The sequence below is a fragment of the Chelmon rostratus genome, chromosome 3, assembly GCF_017976325.1.
Source record: "Chelmon rostratus isolate fCheRos1 chromosome 3, fCheRos1.pri, whole genome shotgun sequence".
NCBI classification, from domain to species: domain Eukaryota; kingdom Metazoa; phylum Chordata; class Actinopteri; order Chaetodontiformes; family Chaetodontidae; genus Chelmon; species Chelmon rostratus.
The window spans coordinates 25,934,144-25,954,037 of record NC_055660.1 but is presented as its reverse complement, the minus strand read 5'-3'; the positions used below and the strand labels follow the sequence as shown (position 1 = coordinate 25,954,037).

Genomic DNA, 19,894 nt, shown 5'->3' with positions numbered 1-19,894 from the left:
CAACATCTTGTATTCTGATTGCAAAGATCTGATGGAGTTGGATTTTACATTCTAGTCACAACACTGAGTGACACACATTTCACGTCCCCAGCTGAGCTTTTCACCATTCAGGTGAATCTGGTTTTGATAAGTGTTTTTGGAACCAGAGCTCTCTGCTTCCTGTTTCATTTGCTTATATCTCCTGGTTGGATTTGTGCCTGAAATGTTTCATTATGGTGTTTTAGCAACGTAGACTATTTAATCAGTTGTATAACTCCTTTGCCCCCCGGTAGGTAAATGGAGGTGCAGGATAGGAGCCGCTCTCCATCCCGTAGGACCAGCCGGGTGGAGCAGGTTGTGGGACGATGGCTGAGGCGGTCCCGAGACTTAGGCAGCAGGTCCCACTCTCTGAGCAGGTAAACTTCTGTTTTTGTCCTTAGTTTGATTCTCCATTTAATCTTACCTGCATCTCTCTTGACCGAGGGAGGGGCCATTATGACAATATACAGTATAAATGTAATAAATATATCATAGGAAGTCCACATTGTGCACCCACCAAGCCATCTGTCTTCGCTTTTTTCAATGGAATAACAAAGAGTTTATGCTATGTATATATTCTTTCTCTCCTTACTTTTATAATATACAAAAATATAAAGTTGTGCACCACAGAACTGATCCAGGTGTTGGAGCAGAAATGCAATACGTAATATGCGAGATAAGATTAATTATTTTTGCTTGCTCCTCTCCAGAGACCGAGTTGCAGCGGATGGGAAGACAGCAGAGTCCGGTGGCTCTGATCAGAGGAATTACCCCTTCCGCTTCAACATCCAGATTCAAAGGGACCCGGACCTCAACTCTCATGGCCTCACTCTGTCCTCCCAGACCCCCATCCTGGTGCAGGAGGTCACCCCAGGTATGACAAATGTTATGAAGTGTAAACATAGAAGACGGAAAAAGCAAAGCAACATTGCAAAGGTCTGCATCTGCATCTTAAATTAGTGCAGACAAAATATGAATTAGTTATTAACAGCTAAGCCCCTCCTTCCCCCTCCTGACTGTTCTGAGCAGTTATAAAGCTGACTTGTTAAGCAAGCTGGCCTCATATTATGTATAAACCTTGTGCTTCTATCATTTGTCTATACACAGATAACACTCTTGTCCCTAAAACCAAGGCAGCACTTCACGCAGCACATCATGAGGAAATACAGACTCCTCAGTATCAGGGAGTTTGATTTTATAGCTGACACTACATGTTTAGGTGTCTAGTTGTTACCTCTCATCCTCCTTCATCAACACCAGCTCAGGCTCCCTCCCCTCCAGAGATCACATTCTGCGTGCCAGTTTCCTTTGCCAAGGTCTGCAGTGTTTTGGCCTGCTTTGTCACTCGCTCTTGCCCAACAAGCACAGCTGCTACTGTTCACATTGTAGGTGGTGAGTCCCTATGGCAGCAGCCCTGAAATAATCAGTCCCACCCATGGGAGGCGTTGGGGCCATGCAAGTGATGTTCAGTCAGTCAACTCCATCAAGTCTAATGAACTGAACCACAGCTATCATTGCTTGTAGGGACTGAAAAAGTGTATTAGTAAAAGCATCTATTTAACCTACGTAAATATTATTATTATTATTATTATTAGTGAAGTGCAGGCTTCTGTTAAGAGCTTTGCTGTTGATGAGGTTGACAGGACCGCCCTCCTTTATTGAATTATGGCATATCATAATTGGTAGGAGGGTGTTTAAATCAAATATATTCTGGTCTTTCAGAAACAGAGCATTTCTTTTTTGTCTCATTACGTCTTTGCATAGAGCAAGGCTCCTCTGCAAATGTAATAGTGGAACTGTGCCAGACCACTGCAGGCCTCTGGGCAGCATACAAAACAAACTGTATAAAGCGGAAACTCCAGGGAGCTGATGCTGTGTGCTCACACTGCATACATGAGCACAAAATCGCATTATCAGAGGAAGAGTATGTGGCACTAATCTAATGATGATGATGATTGGCATATTCATCAATAATGAAAATAATCATTATCTGCAGCCCTAAACACAAGCATGCGTGTGTGTGATTGTGTGTGTGTGTGTGTGTGTGTGTGTGTGTGTTTGGGTGGGAATGCAATATTACTATCAGTGTTAAGCATCTTCACTGTAATAAGGAGGCAAAACAAAGGAGGAGCTTTTCAAGGAGAGGGGCTTTTCTGCCCTTACTTGAGGCTCTCAGGCAGCGCTTTCTCACAGGCTGTGTACTGTCCTCAAAAACCTTTTCCAGTCAAATGCCTAATGTACTTTCTGTTACGCAACAGATGAGAAGGCAGGGATTAGGGCTGTGATTGGAGCCTCAGCAAAAGAGATGAGAAATGCATACAGCTGTGTGCCTGGGAAGCTTTATTCAGGGTGAACAAGTCATCATTTAAACTAATTTACAGGGATGTAAGGGTTTGTCAGCAGCTATGCATGTACTGTCACCTCTGCCAGATCACATGGCACAGCACCTCCTACTGGTCACAATGAAAAGCTTACAAACACATGGTTGTATGATTCTGATTTGCTCACACATATAAAGTACACTGCCCAATCTCCATTGATTGGCTGCTGTAGCTTTGTCACATGTAAAGGAGAGCTGCAGTGCTGCTTACAGTCCCTCAGTAACTTTCCTAAAATAGAATCATTCATCATCATGTACAGTATCTTGAATATGATCTACTTAAATGCATCATAGTTGTCATCCAGTTTAAGATCAGTAACCTTTTAAAGCTAATGCCAACTCATATGCTATGCACAGTAAACCATTCAGAGATGATTAAAATTGTGTTGAGCCAAATGTGCCTCCAGTATGTTTGCCCTGCAATGTTTATCCACCGCTCTTCTCATTGTTTGCAAAGCGGTTTGTGTGTGATGTGACCATTTCAGAATATGGCATTTGCAACTTGCTAGATAAGTCTAACCTTATGAGGTTCAAGAATCAAGTCATCATTGGCAACACAACACAATAGGTAATCACAGTGGGTAAAAGGGCAAAATAAAACCCTTGTTCCACAAAAGCTGGGATGCTGTGTAAAACAGAAACAAAACAGAATGTGATAACTTGCTATTCCTTTTTGATATAAACTCAGTTGAAAACAGAACAAAGACAGTATATTTAATGTTGACCTCATCAACTTTATTAACACATTTTTAACACATTTTCAAACAAGTTGGGACAGGAGCAACAACAGACTGGGAAAGCTGTGGAACGCTCCAAAAACTCCTGTTTGGAACATTCCACAGGAAGACAGGTTCATTGGTATACTACATATTACATATTACTCCATGGGCTCAGGAACACTTCATAAAACCGTTGTTGGTAAAAACAGTTGATTTGCAACGGACTGCATTCTGTTTTTATTTGTGTTTTTTACAGCTTCTCAACATTTTTGTAATCAGGGCTGGAGAGAACCGCGTGTTCAACACATTTCTGACTATTAATCCATTAGACAGTTTCAAAATCTGTCTCAGTTTTGTAAAATCAATCAGTAATATTGATCTTCATTCCCAATGAATACCTCATACACACATTCCCACAAAAGTTTTATGACTGACATCTGACTAAAAGTTAAACTATTACCTTCAAAATCATTAAAAACATACCGTAGACTTTCAGGTACAAACTGTATGTTACATGGTCCTTGTATGTATCTGTACTCTGAAGTGCATTTTGCTGCTGAGCTGCAGAGCCACAAAGATCTGAAATCCTCTGAGGTCCAGGGGTAGATTACCTTGCTTTCGCCTGTCTGGCTCAAGCCTGCTCTATCACCATCTGCTTCTGGTGGTCCCCCACACACACACACACACACACATACACACACTGTTGCTCATGTCTCCAGTGGCCCCACTAAGGCTTGGCTCAGTGTTTCCTCTCCCTCTGTCTCTGTGGCACATGATTCAGCCTCTTGACAGTGAAATACGAATCCTTTATTTAAAAGCATTTTCAGAGGTGTTGGTGTCACCTGCATCTGTCTGTGTTAATTTGATATAACATCAAGTAATAACTTGTGTTTTAATTGAATAGGTCAGTATTGGAGAGTTACCTGACGTTGCACAGAAAGTGAATAAGCTGAGGATGCTGTTGGTGATTGTTATGTGGAAGACGATGGCAGGGAGTGGTCTGTGGAAACATTGAAAAGTGTGACAAATGTCTATGTGTATAACAAACTGTTATCTTTCTTAACACAGTAGACATAGATTGCACACAGTTTATTGTACATTTGAATTTTTGATTTCAAACTGTACCTACATGAATTCACGCATGCTGTCCATAGTCAGAGCCATGAGTTTTCCTGGGCTGCTGTTTTCAGATTGCTTGAATTCCAACTTGTTTTTCAACATTTGTCTTGTGGAAATGACACTGACTTTGTGATGGTGCACAAAAATAAAATGTGCTTTTCTCCCAGGATATTAATTGCTAATAAATAGATAAAATATTCATAAGGATGATTTTAAATAAGAAAAGAAAGTAGCTTGTAAAGTTTTGTATAAATAAAACAAGTCTAGAGTTAGATCTGTCAGTTGTGCGATAAAATAAAATCTGTTCAAAATATTCAACATTTTGGCACAAAGCACAGGAAACATCCATTGCTGTGTTCTTCTGGTGGTACTTCTGGAAGAGCAACTCAAAAAGGTCAAGGCATGATATTTGATTTCTTGAAGAAATAATGGTGTTTTTTTTATTATGTTATTGTATGTATGTATTGAGACAGGTGAAGGAAAGCTGATGTTGATGCTGAACACTGAAATAGAGTCGAGGAAGGTGTTAGAATGCTAAATGAGGCAGAGATACAGTTTACAGTTGTTGGATACACCCTGAATTGGATGCACAGTCATTAGATTGCTGCAGTGGAACTGTTTGTTCGGTTTGGAGAGCTGTGTGAAAAATTATGCATCAGTGTGAGATGAAAGGGAATCACTAGAATACAAGCTCCTGCCTGTCATTAACCCCATTTGCAGCATGAATGCAGGCCAACTGAACCACCCTCAGGCATGACAACACAAGGACATTTTGTGTGTCCAGGTGGTCCTGCAGATGGCCGGCTCGTCCCTGGCGACCAGCTTGTGAAGATCAATAACGTCGCTGTCGATGACCTGACCCCTGAGCAAGCTGCTGAAATAATCAGGTCCACACCGACGGCTGCCTTCACTGACACACACACATACTGCATGCTTGATTATCGGTACATACACCGCAAAGTGCTCTTTAAAATGAAGCTACGTCACGTCTAACCTTACCACCCTTTGCTGTTTGTTTCAGGGAGAATCAAGATTCATTGACAATGACTGTCCTCAGAACGATGCTGGTGAGTGTGCTGTATCTAACTAACCACACACACACATGCACTGATGGCCACTTAATTGGATGATGACTCATTCACTTCCTGCAGTATTTTAGATGAACTTTTCGTATTTCCTCCTGTGAATACAGACGTGCACAGGCATGTGTGTGCACACATGCTTGCATGCTGTAGATGAACAGTGTCTCGATACACACGGGATTTTAAAAAAAGCTGTTGTCAACAAAGACATTAATCAGCATGTCAATGGGGCTTGGGGTCAAGCATCATTGCTAACAAGCTTCCTGTCACCAAGGTCCCACCACTACATCAGTGTTAGCAGTGACAGCATGTTGCACCCTCGGAAACTCCCCCCACAGACTCCGATAGACACACACTCTGTCATGATCTCTCAATCTGTGTGTGTGTGCGTGTGTGTGTGTTGGTTGTGTACCTCAATCTGTGAAGGTGATGTATGTGTTTGGACTAAGGTGAAGTAGATCGGTAAATAAATGGCTGTTCCTCAGCGATTCTCATCAGCAGCTCTGCTGATGGAAGCACTTTTAGCATCTGATTCATAGCCCACAGCTCCTCCAAGAAATCACTATTGAGCTTCAAGTAATTGTTAGTATTGGCCAGAAAATATTTATCTCTGCCATGCTTGTTGATGGTGACAAAACATCAAAACAGTTCTGAACCAGAAGATTTTTACTGTAATCAGTGATATGAGTGCAGGATGATTGTTTGACAGGTTAATCCATTGACTGTAACTGGTTTTTAAGTATTGAAGGCAACAATGTGCTTATCTTTGTTACTGAGCGCTTGTACCTAAGATGAATATTAATGCATAATGGACACCTCCTAAATGCACATCCCTTGATAGGACAACATGTATTTGGATGCTTGTGTTGTATTGAAAATGAAATTGTATTACTGTTACTATAATCATACATTTTTAAAGAGGGATACACCCAGCGTATAATAGCCATGTCTAATAGTCTCTTAGCTTTAATGTCAGTAGTGATATTGAAGTTGACAAGATGATTTTAAATGCTTTAAGTTTTAGTGCAACCTGTTGTAGTGGTCAACCAAAGATAGTCTATGTATTTATTGTCAAGCTATTTGAAAAAATAGTATGATTGGTTAGGCCTCTGTTTGCGTTCTTGGATGAAATGAAAAGCAAAAGCAACAGAACGTGCATCCTTTCATTTCCCTTATATGAACCACTGTGCTCCACTGAAAATATACCTTCATCACATTCAGTCCTGATTCAATTATGAAAAATACTATAACAGCTTGAGTTACTGCTTTGCATTCCTCCCAGGGCCCAAAGTCATCATTCATCACACCAGAGAAGAGGGCCAAGCTGAGGTCCAACCCTGTTAAAGTTCATTTTGCTGAGGAGGTGGAAGTCAATGGGCACTCTCAGGTGAGTGAGAACATGGGATGCAGCTATGCTGCACGCTTAATACAAACAAGTTACAAATCAGCTTTAGATTTCCCATCCCTCTCTTCAATGCTAGTTGATTGTTGTTGTTATCTGTTTGGTCGTGTTTCCTCAGCACAGTTGATGTTCATCACAATCATTAACAACTTGAAACCATTATGTTGAATATGAAACACCTCAAAATTTTTGTACAAATGTTATTGGCTGCTAGCTGACAAAAGACGCTCAATCACCACACACTATGCTTTTTGGTTATTGGACCTGAACTTATAAACAACTTGTCTTTGTTTAAAAGAAAACTCCACAGGTCCTGTTCAATCCAAACTGCTGGTACAACAGACAGTGCTTTAGAGTGGTATTTACATATTATGGGCGAACCTTTGCACAATGAGAAGGAGTGATGTTTTATACTTGGTCAGAAAAATTCCATAGTGTATGCAGTTTTTCTCTGAGAAGCTTGGCTCTGGTTGGTCAGAATTTCCATCCTGCCAGCGGATGTGAAATTAGCTGGATGAGGAAAACCGCAGAGGCTGAAGTGCCCATTACTAATCACAGAGAAAACACGGATCGATACCTGCCTCAACCTCCAGTCCTAATGTCTGTGATTACAGAACAATAAGTCTCAGATTAAGGAGAGCGGTAGAAATAGAGACAGAGGGAGATAGGGAGGACACGGTGGGGATGTTGTTAGCCACCATTAAAAGGAAGAGGAAACAAGAGAAATTGAAGATGGGAGGGTGACAAGGGAGGGGTTGTCTAAAATGAAATGAATGAAAGCTTTCTATTTGAACTTCAAGCATACATCAATGTTGCATTATATTACAGTGTCAATATAGAAAAACACTTTCCAAAATGGTAAGAGAACAGGGATGTGGCAGGGAAAGATGACTCACCACAGTGAGACAGAAACAGGCCAGAGGATGTGATGGGAAGAAATGCTCCGGGAGAAGAGCTGAAAATGAGACGACAAGGCTAATCTCTCTGCTTCCTTGTGTAAGCGTGTTGCAATGTGTAGAGCTATTCAGCTTTGTTAATTTGGCGTCCCAGTAATTCAGATTTGTGGAAAATTTGCGAAAAAAAAAGGTTTTGACACCTGGCTGAGGTGGAAGAGTTGATGTATCGATAAAAACAAAATGTGATTAAGTGTAATGGTAACAGGCATGGCAAATATATCATGACGTACACGAGGCATGTGACTGAAGCATTCACTGATGCTCCCAGTTAAGTGGTGAAATGGTGAAATCATCAGCTCTGAGTTGAATGATGAATGAAGTTCCTGAAATTAATACATCAAAGAATGTAATATTTCCATCATGTTTTCTGCATGGTTTTCCATCATTTTAGGTTTGATTGGTTTTTAATTAAATCTCATTGTGAGAATTAGTGCCAATAGTTGTTATATTCACATAACTGTAGTAGATGGAAAGTTAGTGGTTATTTTGCATTTTGCAGATATTCTGGAAATCTGTGCTACATTTGACCATGAATATCAGGGCAACGACAGAATTACAGTCCTCACATGGTCATTTTTATTTTCCCATAACATTAAGCCTTGTTAAAAACCAAGGTGTGCTATTTGATGTCATCCTTGAAGGTACAATATGTATGATATGGCCAGAATTTTAGTTTGAAAGGTTCAACAAATTCATGTGAAGAAGTATGGCAGAAGTCAATGTAGGTGGTACAGAAGCCCCGGCCCATCCTGTCTCGTAATACTTTGTGCCCGAGGCACGCCATGGTTTGTTGTGTCTCACAAGCTCTTTTAGCTTTTTAGTCTAAAAGTCAAAACAACCTAACAAAATGTCAAGAAAGGAAATGTTCTTACACCTATTTTCCATATTAAACAGAAAAATATATCTGTACACCTTCTGAACACGGCTAACAGAGCTAATGAGCTAACAGCAGCTAGTAGCTCCAGCCAAAGAAAGCTACCGAAAGATAATGGCGAGCAGCAGTTAGTGGTTACTCTGGTTACTATGGTGATGCCCCCCATGTGTTTGAAGCAACCTTTGACAGGTGACAAATTCTTACACATTGTATCTTTAAACATTTATGGGTTTCTGAGCTTCAGAAACACAGAATCCGTCATACGTGCTTTATTTTACTGACATTTAGTGAGAGCATGAAACTGTATGAAATGCAGCAGCTAGACTTGTAACAAAAAATATGTCTTAAATTGGCTTACAGTTCATCACAAAATCGAATTTACTGTTTTACCCATTACTTTTAAAGCACTTTGTGGCCTGGCCTCAGACTATATCACTGAATTACTGCATGCAGTAAGTACTGTATGCAGGCAGGACCCTGCTGCCTGTTCCCATGACAAGATTTTAGACTAAAGAGGACTCAGCTTTTGCTGTTATTCTGGGACAAACTAGCCTACCTGTCAAGCCCAGACAGAAAATCATTATCTCCTTTAAAATCACTTCTAAAAGCTGTTTTAGAACTGTTTGTGTGTATGTATGTATGTATGTGTATGCAGGTTGGTTCAGGTCTATATGAAATACATGTGTAACATGTTTGTGTATACTTGTCTTGTTGAAATTCACTTTGTAAGAGACAGGGACACAAACAGCCCTCTTTCCTTGATCCGTCTGGTACAGTGTCTGTGCTCTTCCTGGCTGTTACTTATACTCCTCTTGAATGAGCAGGTTTTGCAACACTTACAGTTTCACATGACACTTCCTCTGACCCCGTGTTCACTTTTCAGGGCAACTCGCTGCTCTTCCTGCCAAACGTTCTGAAGGTGTATCTGGAGAACGGGCAGACCAAGGCCTTTAAATTTGAACCGAGCACCACAGTCAAGGTACTGCCCTAAGTTACAGTCTTCCATATTAGTGTCCAGTCCTGTTGTCGTTACACTTGATAGTGGAGTTTGTGGATTCAGAGGTGAGGCTGAGGTTCATGACTAGTCTGTGTGATTTTTTACTGATGCACACTGTCAGAATATTTAGACTGTAGGAGTCAAGTCAAGGAGACAACTCTATAAATGTGAATTAATGTAATGTAGTGTCAAGCCTGCACTACTCATACTTTGACATAATCATATAACATTAAGTCAATATTTGGGTTGAATTTACAGTCTAATTTCAAAGCCACAACTAATGTGGGTCAGTCACTCCTTCAGTTTTTTAGCAATATCAGCTTCCCAGATTTGCCAACTACTCAGATGTTCCTGTGCTTCATTGGGACCTACAAACCTCAGCAAAACTCTCGTCAGCAATTGTGTTTCCAGATGTTATAAAATGTTGTCTCTCAAGATATTTTTTCTCCGTCCATCAGGACATTGTGATGACACTGAAGGAAAAGCTTTCTCTGAGCCGTATTGAACATTTCTCCCTGGTCCTGGAGCAGCAGCACAGCATTACCAAACTACTGCTGCTACATGATGAGGAAATGATACAGCAGGTACACACACACACACTATAATATCCACTATTTTACAGGCCTCCTCAGTTGGACTTATCTTCACTGCAGCTCTGTTTGGAAGTGGGCTTAATCTCAGACCGTACTAAAATATATTTGAAGCAAAGTGAGTATGTGTGTGTATCTGTGTGTTCAGGTGGTGCAGAAGAAAGAGGCCCATGGCTACAGATGTCTGTTCCGTGTTTGTTACATGCCCAAAAACCTCCAGACGTTGCAGCAGCAGGATCCCACTGCCTTTGTGTACCTCTACCTGCAGGTAGATTGATGACCCCCAACTCCAGGCTTCAGCAGTTAACTCTTCACTTTAATAATCAGTTGTGATGCTGTATTGGGTGTTAGGGATTGAACAATAATGCAATCAGCTGCTTTGCAAACTTCCGAGCAACATCAACAGAAGAAAGGGTCCTCAACAAGTCCCCTGACCTATGAGTTGATGTTAACTCCAATAAAGAAGCACTGTTACGCAGTCAGTCTGTTGGTGCTGCAGTGAACACATTTCACTATAATGTAAATCAGCAGACTGAAAGGTCGGCTTGTTTTGAAGTGCAGTTTTTCATCAAATCCCACCATAGTTTTATTCCTGCCCTGTTGTCACTTCAAATAAGGAAAACTTAAAAAGCAAAACCTGAATTGTAAATGCACCATGCTGCATGAGTGAAAGAACCTCTGCTCAGTGCTGACTTTTTGGCTCACCCTTATGAAGGAAAGCCATGACATCCTTCCAACAGTAAGTTCCTGTTAATTTTGAAACTAAGTTACCTCCTGTGGATCTGGGTATTTTTGCTTGCCTCAACAACAAAAAAGTAAATGCTGCAAATGAGTTAACCAACTACAGATGGTCCTGAAACGTGTACAAAACGTACCAACGTAATGTAACAAACAGATTTCTCCAAATGAAATGTTTATCTTTACCGTTTTCACTGTCTTTGTGCGTTAGGGAGTGAATGATGTGCTGCAGGAGCGCTTTGCAATAGAGATGAGGTGTAACACCGCCTTGAGACTGGCTGCACTGCACATCCAGGAGAGACTGGCGAGTTGTGGACAGTCACCAAAGACCAACCTGAAGATTATCACGTGAGACACACACACGTATTTTAAATGATAGTTATGACCACTGAAATAAATTGTAACACATTAACTTACTCCAAGTAAACACCCTTGAGCAAAGAGGGAGAGGTGGTCTAATGAATATACAGTATATACGTATATATATATATGTATTTTATTTTTTATTTTTTTCAATATTTCACATAGTTACATAAGTTGTACAGAACAACTGCAGTCTTGTAGCACTCAGCCATCAAGCATATGTTTCAAGATTTGGAAGTCATTTTGTAGTCTGCAAGAAAAAAATAGTTTGTGATCGCGGGGATGCGACTCCATTTATATGCACTGTAAATTCAAATCGTTCAGCTCTCTATCAGTGCTGTGCACGCGAACAGACCCTCTCAGTGTGGGTTTCTTTGTTTGCTCCAGGAAGACGTGGGGCATAGAGAACTTCGTGTCATCCACCTTGTTGAGGAACATGCGAGAGAAAGATCTGAGGAAGGCCATCGCCTACCATATGAAGAAGAGCCAATCACAGCACGATCCCAAGCAGAAGGGCCTGTCAGTCGATCAGGCAAGGATCAACTACCTGGAAGAGCTGAGTGATCTTAAGTCATTTGGAGGGAAATCCTTCAGTGCCACCATGATGGTTGGTTTGGACTGCCTACTGTATATTTCTACTCATCTTTTGTTGAGATTTGGTTGATTGAAGTCAATATTCTCATTCTCTATAATTTCTCCTCCTCCATCTGTCTGCCCAACGACCCCTCCCCTGCCCTCTCACACTTCAGCTCCAAGACAGGGAGTCAATGGTGACCTTGTTGGTGGGGGCACGCTACGGTGTGAGTCAGGTGGTCAACCACAAACTTAGCATCCTGTCCACCCTCACAGAGTTCACCAGCATCACACGCATCGAGCTGCTGCCTGAATCCGACAAGGTCAGCCTGGTCAAAATATACCTGCAGGACATCAAGGTGAGAAGAGCAGGAAGACAGACTACACACACATCATACACCTAACACACACAGGGCGAATACTGTAAACCTCGTCAGGAAGCACTTTGACTTTGAAGCAACTAAATCAACATTGCAAACACTGCTACAAAGGTGGGTCGTATGAGGTTGTGTGCCAATTAGCATTATTTATTCACCCTTTGTTGGTGCAGTTGGTCTTTTTCAAGACACTGTCTTGAAATACTGCTAACTAGCATTCGACTTAACATTTCTGTGTTTTCAAAGGTGATTTGTTACTTCAAAAGTCTTTTCCTGACTTTTTTATTACTATTCTTCTTCTTCTTCTTCTTCTTCTTCTTCTTCTTCTTCTTCTTCTTCTTCTTCTTCTTCTTCTTCTTCTTCTTCTTCTTCTTCTTCTTCTTCTTCTTCTTCTTCTTCTTCTTATTATTATTATTATTATCATCAATATTATTTCAGAATAAAAAGAAGGAGAATATTAAACCCTTTTGGGTACAGCAAGATTGCTGCATGCTAAGTGTTCTTCCACTGCTGAACTTAGCATCCCCTCTCCTTGCTTGTCTCATTTCAAACCATCTTGTCTCCTTTCTCATACAAAGCCCATCACATTGCTATTGGAGTCCGTGGCAGCCAAAGATATGTCCTGCCTGATAGCAGGCTACTGTCGAGTGTTTGTTGACCCCAACCTCAACATCTTTCCCTGGATAGATGATGCCAAGAAACATAGAGTGTCCGCTGAAGAAGGTGCAGAAAAAAAACACACACACTAACAGCAATGTGCAGTTCTGAAAATGGCACATACATCCAACGGCACACCATGTTGTATTCATATTGATGCATGTTTGCAGGTTATGTGTCGAGGTGTGGCAGCGACTCGGACAACTCCTCAGACTTGGACATGGAACCACTGGTCGCCAAGGTGTCTCGTGACGAGAAGCCCTGCCCTCGTGTCAGATCCTCATCGGACCCAGAGGGAAGAAAAAGAAGAGACAGAGACAGAAGGAGGAACAAAGACAGCAAGGAAAAAGGAGATAAACCCTGGGGGGAGAAAAAGCAAAAGGAAGAAAAAGATGTTGACACTGAAAAGGAAAAGTGTCCACTAGACAAGAATAGAGAGGGAAAGAATGAAGATACGCAGCACAGGGAAGAGACAGAGAGAGCGCAGGATGGTCAGCAGATACAGATCGAGATCACGGACAATGATTTGGGGAAACAACTGAAAAAAGTGGGAGAAGAAGTTAAAATCGGAGGCGGAGAAGAGGTGCGAGCTGCAGAGGAGCAGCCATCTGTGTCAGAAGCATCAGATTCTTGTCAGTCTGACTCTCGTGTCCTCACCAGCCCCTCCAGCGACTCCCTTGACGCTTTGGAGGAAGACGACTTAATTTCATGTTCTTCTTCCTCCATCCACCCCAATGCATCATCACAAACTCACGCCCATGTCCACTCTCCCCTTCAGCTTCATCCTTACTCTCATAAGCCCCACCTCCTCGCCCCTCCACCACTTCACTCCCATCCCCTTATCCACCTCGCAACTCACGGCAGAGGAGGAGGGGGCTGCAGGAGGTCGGGCGATGGAGCTGATCCCCAGCTGCTCGCACCTGTCTCCCCCTCTCAGAGCCTTCACCATGTCCAAAAATGTTCAGTTAACCCCTGCTCTGATGACAGCTCGCTTTGTTTCACTGAGCTCTCCCGCCTTGTGGACTTCCTACCGAGCCCTCCGGAGGCCAGCGAGGATGATGAGGATGAAGAAGAGGAGTTGAGGAGGAGAAAGATGTTGAGAGAAATGGATGAGTCTGTGAGAAGAGCAGGTGAAGGCGGAAGTGTGAGCGGGGAGGGTAGTTTTAAAGAGCATCCACTATCCCCTTCCCCTTCCTCCCCCTCCTCCCACATAGACTTTGTGTTTAACTTCGACCAAAGTGACGCTCGCTGCTACTACAAACTCTGCTCCAACATCACCCCCGACAGCGCTCGCAGCCTGCCCTGCCCTGTGCATCATAATGAGAAAGAAGACTGGGAGGGGGTGGAGGGAGAGCCGGTTCAGGCAGATGACCTGGAGCCTATCCCCATCCTTCAGCCACCTCCTGGCTTTGGAGACAGCAGCTCTGACGACGAGTTCTTTGACGCCAGAGATCGCTTCACCTCGCCTGAAGACCCAACCTCGGGGGCCATGCCAAGAGGTGATTTGGTTTTCATTGTGAGACCGATCAGATGACATTTTCAATCCCTGTGGAGTGATGAAAGCACAGGGGGTTAATTCTGCTTTGCTGCCATCTAGTGGTTAAGTTGTTACTCCACAAAAGTGATGCAACATTCCATTATAGAGCAATGCAATATAATTGACAGGAAAGCAGTAGACCAACACTTGTGACCACACCTACTGTGAAAGTGATGCTGGATGTTGTCCACTGTCTATGAACATTCAGACTACAGAGCCTTTAGACCAGGCATGTCCAAATTCCATCAAGGGCCGTGTGGCTGCAGGTTTTTGTTCCAACCAATCAAGAGGTCACCTAATTATCAGCTGAAGACTGAGATCAGCTGATTAAATGAGTCCAGCCTGGTGTGCTCCTCCTTGGCTTGAATGAAAACCTGCAGCCTCACGGCCCTTTATGGAATAGTTTGAATTAAAGTTAAAGATTAACAGTTGTTCCCAACATTTTTGGCATGGGGCCCCTCACAAAAAGGCAGTGTCCTGACGGGGACCCTTTATCAAATGATTCACATATCTAACTTTCACTAATTTCACATAAAAAATAAAGACAAGTGCAACAAATTAATACAAATTTGTGCAAAAGAACGTTCTTCTTTCCTGCCCCATTCATCATCTCACAACCACTCCAATTTATCCTGTGATCTTTAAGAGGTGTCCGACCCTTAGGCTTGGAACCACAGGATTTAACAATTTAATTGTATTAAAAGTAGGTAAACAAGCTGCATCTCGATCAGCTACAACAGCAGCTTACACATTAATGCTACAATATTTACTATGTACTAATGTATGCATATTAAACATATTATACATATTATAAGTTACAGGGGATTTTTCTGCAGAATACGTCCCTTTACTTGTGATACTTGCAGTGCATTTTGCTGTTAATAAATTAAAGTATTTTAGTTTCCTTCATAGAGACCTAGTACTCTGACATGACAAATGACAGGTGTTGAATTTCCATCTTTGCTACAGCCTGCAGGCTGCATACAGCCCCAGCTGCCCCCACAAATAAGATAGGCCACCGTATGTAGCCTGAGGGGTGAAACCCAGGGCAGAAAAGTCTCTTAACAGTGAGAGAAAAGTGATTTTAGTCAGCTAAAAATAAGATTTGGAAAAGTTGTCTCCCCTATTCCCAGTGGAAACAACACCCTTGGTGTCCATGGTGCCGTGCAACTCATTATCAAATAAATAAAGTAGATGGTGAAATCACAAAAAATGGTTTCAATAACAGTTACCCTGCCACTCAGCTCTTAGATAAACCTACAAGCAAAAGTAAAGTGATACAGAACAAGAGGTTATTTTGTCATTGAGTTTATTTGGATTACAAATTTGGATAATAGTATGTCTACTCCATGCTTCTGTGTACTGTTCACAAGTTTGGCTGAGCCTTTTTTTTTATACTATCTTTCAGATATTTGTGCAGAGATGAAACTGGACTTGCTCAGCACACTCAGCCTCAGTGACATCAGAGTCTCTGTGACTGATCCAGACAAAGATGGAAAAGCAGAAGAAGACAGAAAAGGAGGAGGAGATGAGGAAGGAGGAGGCAGAGAAACTTTGTTCCAACTCAGAAAAAGATCCCGTAAGCGCCGTTCCTTCATGGAAACTGATTACACCTCTAGGGTGTCATATCCAGAACCAGATCCAGAATCTAGGCAGGATCTGGTCTCTAATAGGCTTCACAAGAACTTTTTGGCAGAAGCCAATGATGCGCAGATGCTGAGTTCAGATCCTGAACCTTCAGAACAAACCCAGAATCCCAGTCCTACAGTTTCCTCCCTGACCCACTCTGAAGGGGAACCAGCTCAGCTCGAGTCAAAACCCATCCTGTCCAAACCACGCCCACATGGACCTGGCTGTCCTCGTGGTTTTGGGACTCATGAGCAGACCAGAGACCCACAGCCCCCCGCAAGAACAAGGAAGCAAGAAATGGAGATGGAACCTGATGCAATGGAATCCAAATCAGTCACAGATCTGGTGAAGGCAGCATCTCCTACTATCACCGTTGTCCGCTGCCGGGTGGATCCAGACGGGAAGGAGTGTGCTGATCGGAGAGGCGATGGAAAGGAGGAAGGGGAGGGACAGAAGGGTGAGGGGACAGAGGAGGGCGCAAAGGAGGAGAAGACAGGTGTGTCGGGAAATGGACCATTCACTAGTCATATGTTTTTGCCAGAAATAACTGAGGAGGGAGATAAGGGGGAAGAAGAGAAGAATGAGGGGGTGAGAGGCTCCTCATCCAGTTCAAAGAGGCAACTCATAAATGCTGAGAGGCAGCCAGAGGCCAACACACTGCCTACATGTCAGATAGATGTGAATAACAAGAGTAGTAATGGTCTTTTGGGAGCCCATGCAATTGCAATAGAGCAAAACTCATGTGTAGAGGAACATGTGCTTGAAGGTGTGTGTGAAAAGTCAAATCGTCCATCGTACTCACCACCACCGCCTCCACCCTCATCCCCTCTACCTCCAGTATCAGTTGTTCTCAAATCCCAAAGTGACTGTTTGGTGAGGGAAGAAGGGAGCAGTGGAAACACAGGAACTTCAACGCAGATATCTTTATCTAATTCTGAAGAGATGCCACTCTGCCACCAAAATCACACAAACCAAACACAATTACATTTAGAAGTCGCCACCTGTGTTCATGAGGATGAAGCTGTTGGTGTTATTAGTTCTAATATGACTACTAGCGATGAAGTCACTGACAGCACCAATTCGGATAATGTTTTTGATGATGATGAAGTTAGTAATTCCTTAAATTCTAGTTCAAGTGACAAGAAATATGACTGGACTATACCTACAAAGTATAGCTTCAGTGCTGATTCAGTTACAGCAATTAAGGGTGACTCTCCAGTGACTATTAAACCTCATACTGACACGGAAGCTCGGACAAGAATTCATTCTGCTAATTCTGATTATGCTCGTACTATAAACTCCATCACTGCAAAGCTTGGAGCTGCAACAAGTGTCACATCTCCCACATTTAATTCAGGTACTACATTGAAAAGTGTGGAAATACAGGAAAGTGCTTCATGTTCGAATCAGAAGGTAGACAGACGCAGAAGTGATTCCACCATACCCAATGCTGAAGATAAAGATAGTTTAGCCAGTCCTATTTTAGCAAAAGCTAACACGGCCACAATCCACAATCTCTCCAAAGACCCTTCCTCTCCAACTCACTTCCTCTTCCAGACCTGTTCCCCAAGCATTATGGGTCGCTTATCTGCCTCCACACTCAGGGGGAAGATTCAAAAGTTGCCCCTGTATTTATCAAGATCCCAGGAAACCCTTAACCAAGCTGGGGTAGGGAATGTAGTTCAGAATCCTGCAGAGGACAACAGTTGGGACAATGTCGAGATCACCATCACAGACGTTCATGACGTCACGCAAACAGTAGACTTTGATATGGGCACAACTGCAGAGTCAGTGGATTCAGACGATTCGGATACAACGGTTACAGGATCAGAGGTGGATGGGGAGTTTTTTGTCGAAACAACCTCAGCAAAGAGTTTTCATTCAGTGCCACAAGTGAAGGAAGTAAGCTCTCCATTGCCTGTCCAGACTGAGCCCAAATCCCAACACCAAAATCAGCTTCTGTTCACTGGAGCTATCAAAAATACACCGGGACCAATAACAGAGCCTCCAGCCTCCATAGTGAACAGCCTCCAAAGAGACACTTCAGGCTTAAAGATGGACACTCCTGGTCCTATAAAAGATGCTTCACCTTCTGCCCCCCCTCCAATAGTGGTGACAAGGCAAAATTTAAATGGGCCAGGACTCCCTTTTCATAGTCAGTCACAGAAAGTACGACGGACCAGTAGCGACAGGCCTTTGATGGGTCTTTGTAAGCCCACTGGGCAGAATTCAGACTCACCACAAACGCTCTCCTCTGGCTGCAGGGTGTTTACCATCTGTGAGGATCCACCCCAAATAAAGACCCCAGCTGAGGTGGGGACTACCCCACCCTTGAAGTCTGAGTTTGGCTGCAGTTCTGTGCTTGCATCTGGATGTGAGTCAGTTGTGGAAGGGATACAGATTCCACTGGATGCTTGTGGCTGCCCAGCTGTCTACACCAACTGCTTCAGCGGCGGGGACAGCTTCGATGAGGAGCTGACAGTCTACGAGTTCTCCTGCCGCACACAGAGCAGCGGTGTGACTCTGACCTCTGGAGCTGGTCTTCCTCTCATGACCTCTCCACCTGTTCCATCCTTTCTCTCCACCTCCTCCAACCACTCTCCCTCTTTCCAACACCCCATCCTTTTCTCCTCCTCTACCTCTGAGCTCAGCCCTCTCCTCTCACCACTCTCTGAAGCCGCTGACAGTTTCCTGTCTCAAACGCAGAAGGACACCATCAGTCGGCTAGGCCAGCAGTGCTACCCAGAACCGCCAACAGGCTTCCAGTTACTCCGCGTAGATGTGGACCAACTCCTTTCCATTCTGGAAAGTGGCGGTGCTGACCGAGCTGTGGCAGGCCATGGAGGTCGCCACCCAAGGGACACCTGTCCCACCCACTTTACAGAGAACAAGCGGGTGCTACAAACAGAGGCACGGCGGCTGATGTCAGGCTGCCAGAAGGTGGTGGGGATTGGTCAGAGCCCAGAGGAGATGCTTCACTCCCTGGCCGACAGTTTCCGGACCCTGGTGGAGTTGGCAGGCATATGCCTCTGGTTCTCCGGTTGTGACAGGTGTGACCGGAGGAACGCCGAGGCAGTTGCAGGTCTGGCAGATGTGGCCCGCTCATTCAGGGACTTCTGCCTGGCAGCGGAGCGAGCCAGCAGCAAACGTAGCTGCCAAGACCTGAGCACCAAGCTGTTAGCCAAACAGTGCACCGCGCTCACCGCCTCTGTGTTCTGCCTCACTCAGCTGTTCCGCACCCTCACTGCACTATGAGTGGACCACAACCTCTGAAGTCTTTGAAATGACCTTCAGGTAAGGTGTGGTGTTTAACCTCAGGTAGGTGAGGTCACCAGTGAGGCCACAGCTGCTGCAGGTGTGGGCAGAGTGTGACCCAGGACAGTCATGTTTAGGATGGGCAGTAGAGTGTGAGGTGAGGTTACCTCAGAAACACACTGGTGTCACAGAACTCCATGACAACTCAAATGATCACATCAAACTCAACATCACAGAGCCAGTTTGAGATCGTTGAGGCGCATGTGGTTACTGACTTACTGCTGTGCACTTACTGGAGCCACAAACCAATCAGCACCAGACTGTAGAGTGGTGCTGCAAAAGCAGACCCTGCTTGCATTCCAGTATTGAGGAACTGCTATACTTGAATGTATTCTATGTTATCTGTTATATTTGTTTATTTATTCATTTATTTAATTAATGAGTTACTACAGTGAGCAAGTAAGGAATGTAAAGACAAGGAAGGAAGACATTTGGAAATGTTTACAGGCAAAGCTTTAGACAGAGGAGTAGTGGTGTGTGAGAGTAGTGGGCCTTTTACACACATACATAAGCACACAACCTCAAACACACACAGCGAATCAGTAGTTGATTCCATTCATACACAGGC

The 19,894-nt window shown here is 43.4% G+C and overlaps 1 protein-coding gene across 1 annotated transcript; it reads left to right on the top strand.

The window, feature by feature from the left end:
- The first annotated feature begins 276 nt into the window (after nt 1–276).
- On the top strand, nt 277–19,266 carry LOC121604441 (FERM and PDZ domain-containing protein 1). Its single transcript, XM_041933954.1, has 14 exons — nt 277–395; nt 729–892; nt 5,021–5,123; nt 5,258–5,303; nt 6,601–6,705; nt 9,434–9,529; nt 10,006–10,131; nt 10,286–10,405; nt 11,087–11,223; nt 11,626–11,845; nt 11,988–12,170; nt 12,767–12,911; nt 13,016–14,344; nt 15,791–19,266. Exons 1-14 carry the CDS (start codon nt 277–279, stop codon nt 19,264–19,266), a joined length of 6,369 nt encoding a protein of 2,122 aa, XP_041789888.1.
- The last annotated feature ends 628 nt before the right edge of the window (nt 19,267–19,894 follow it).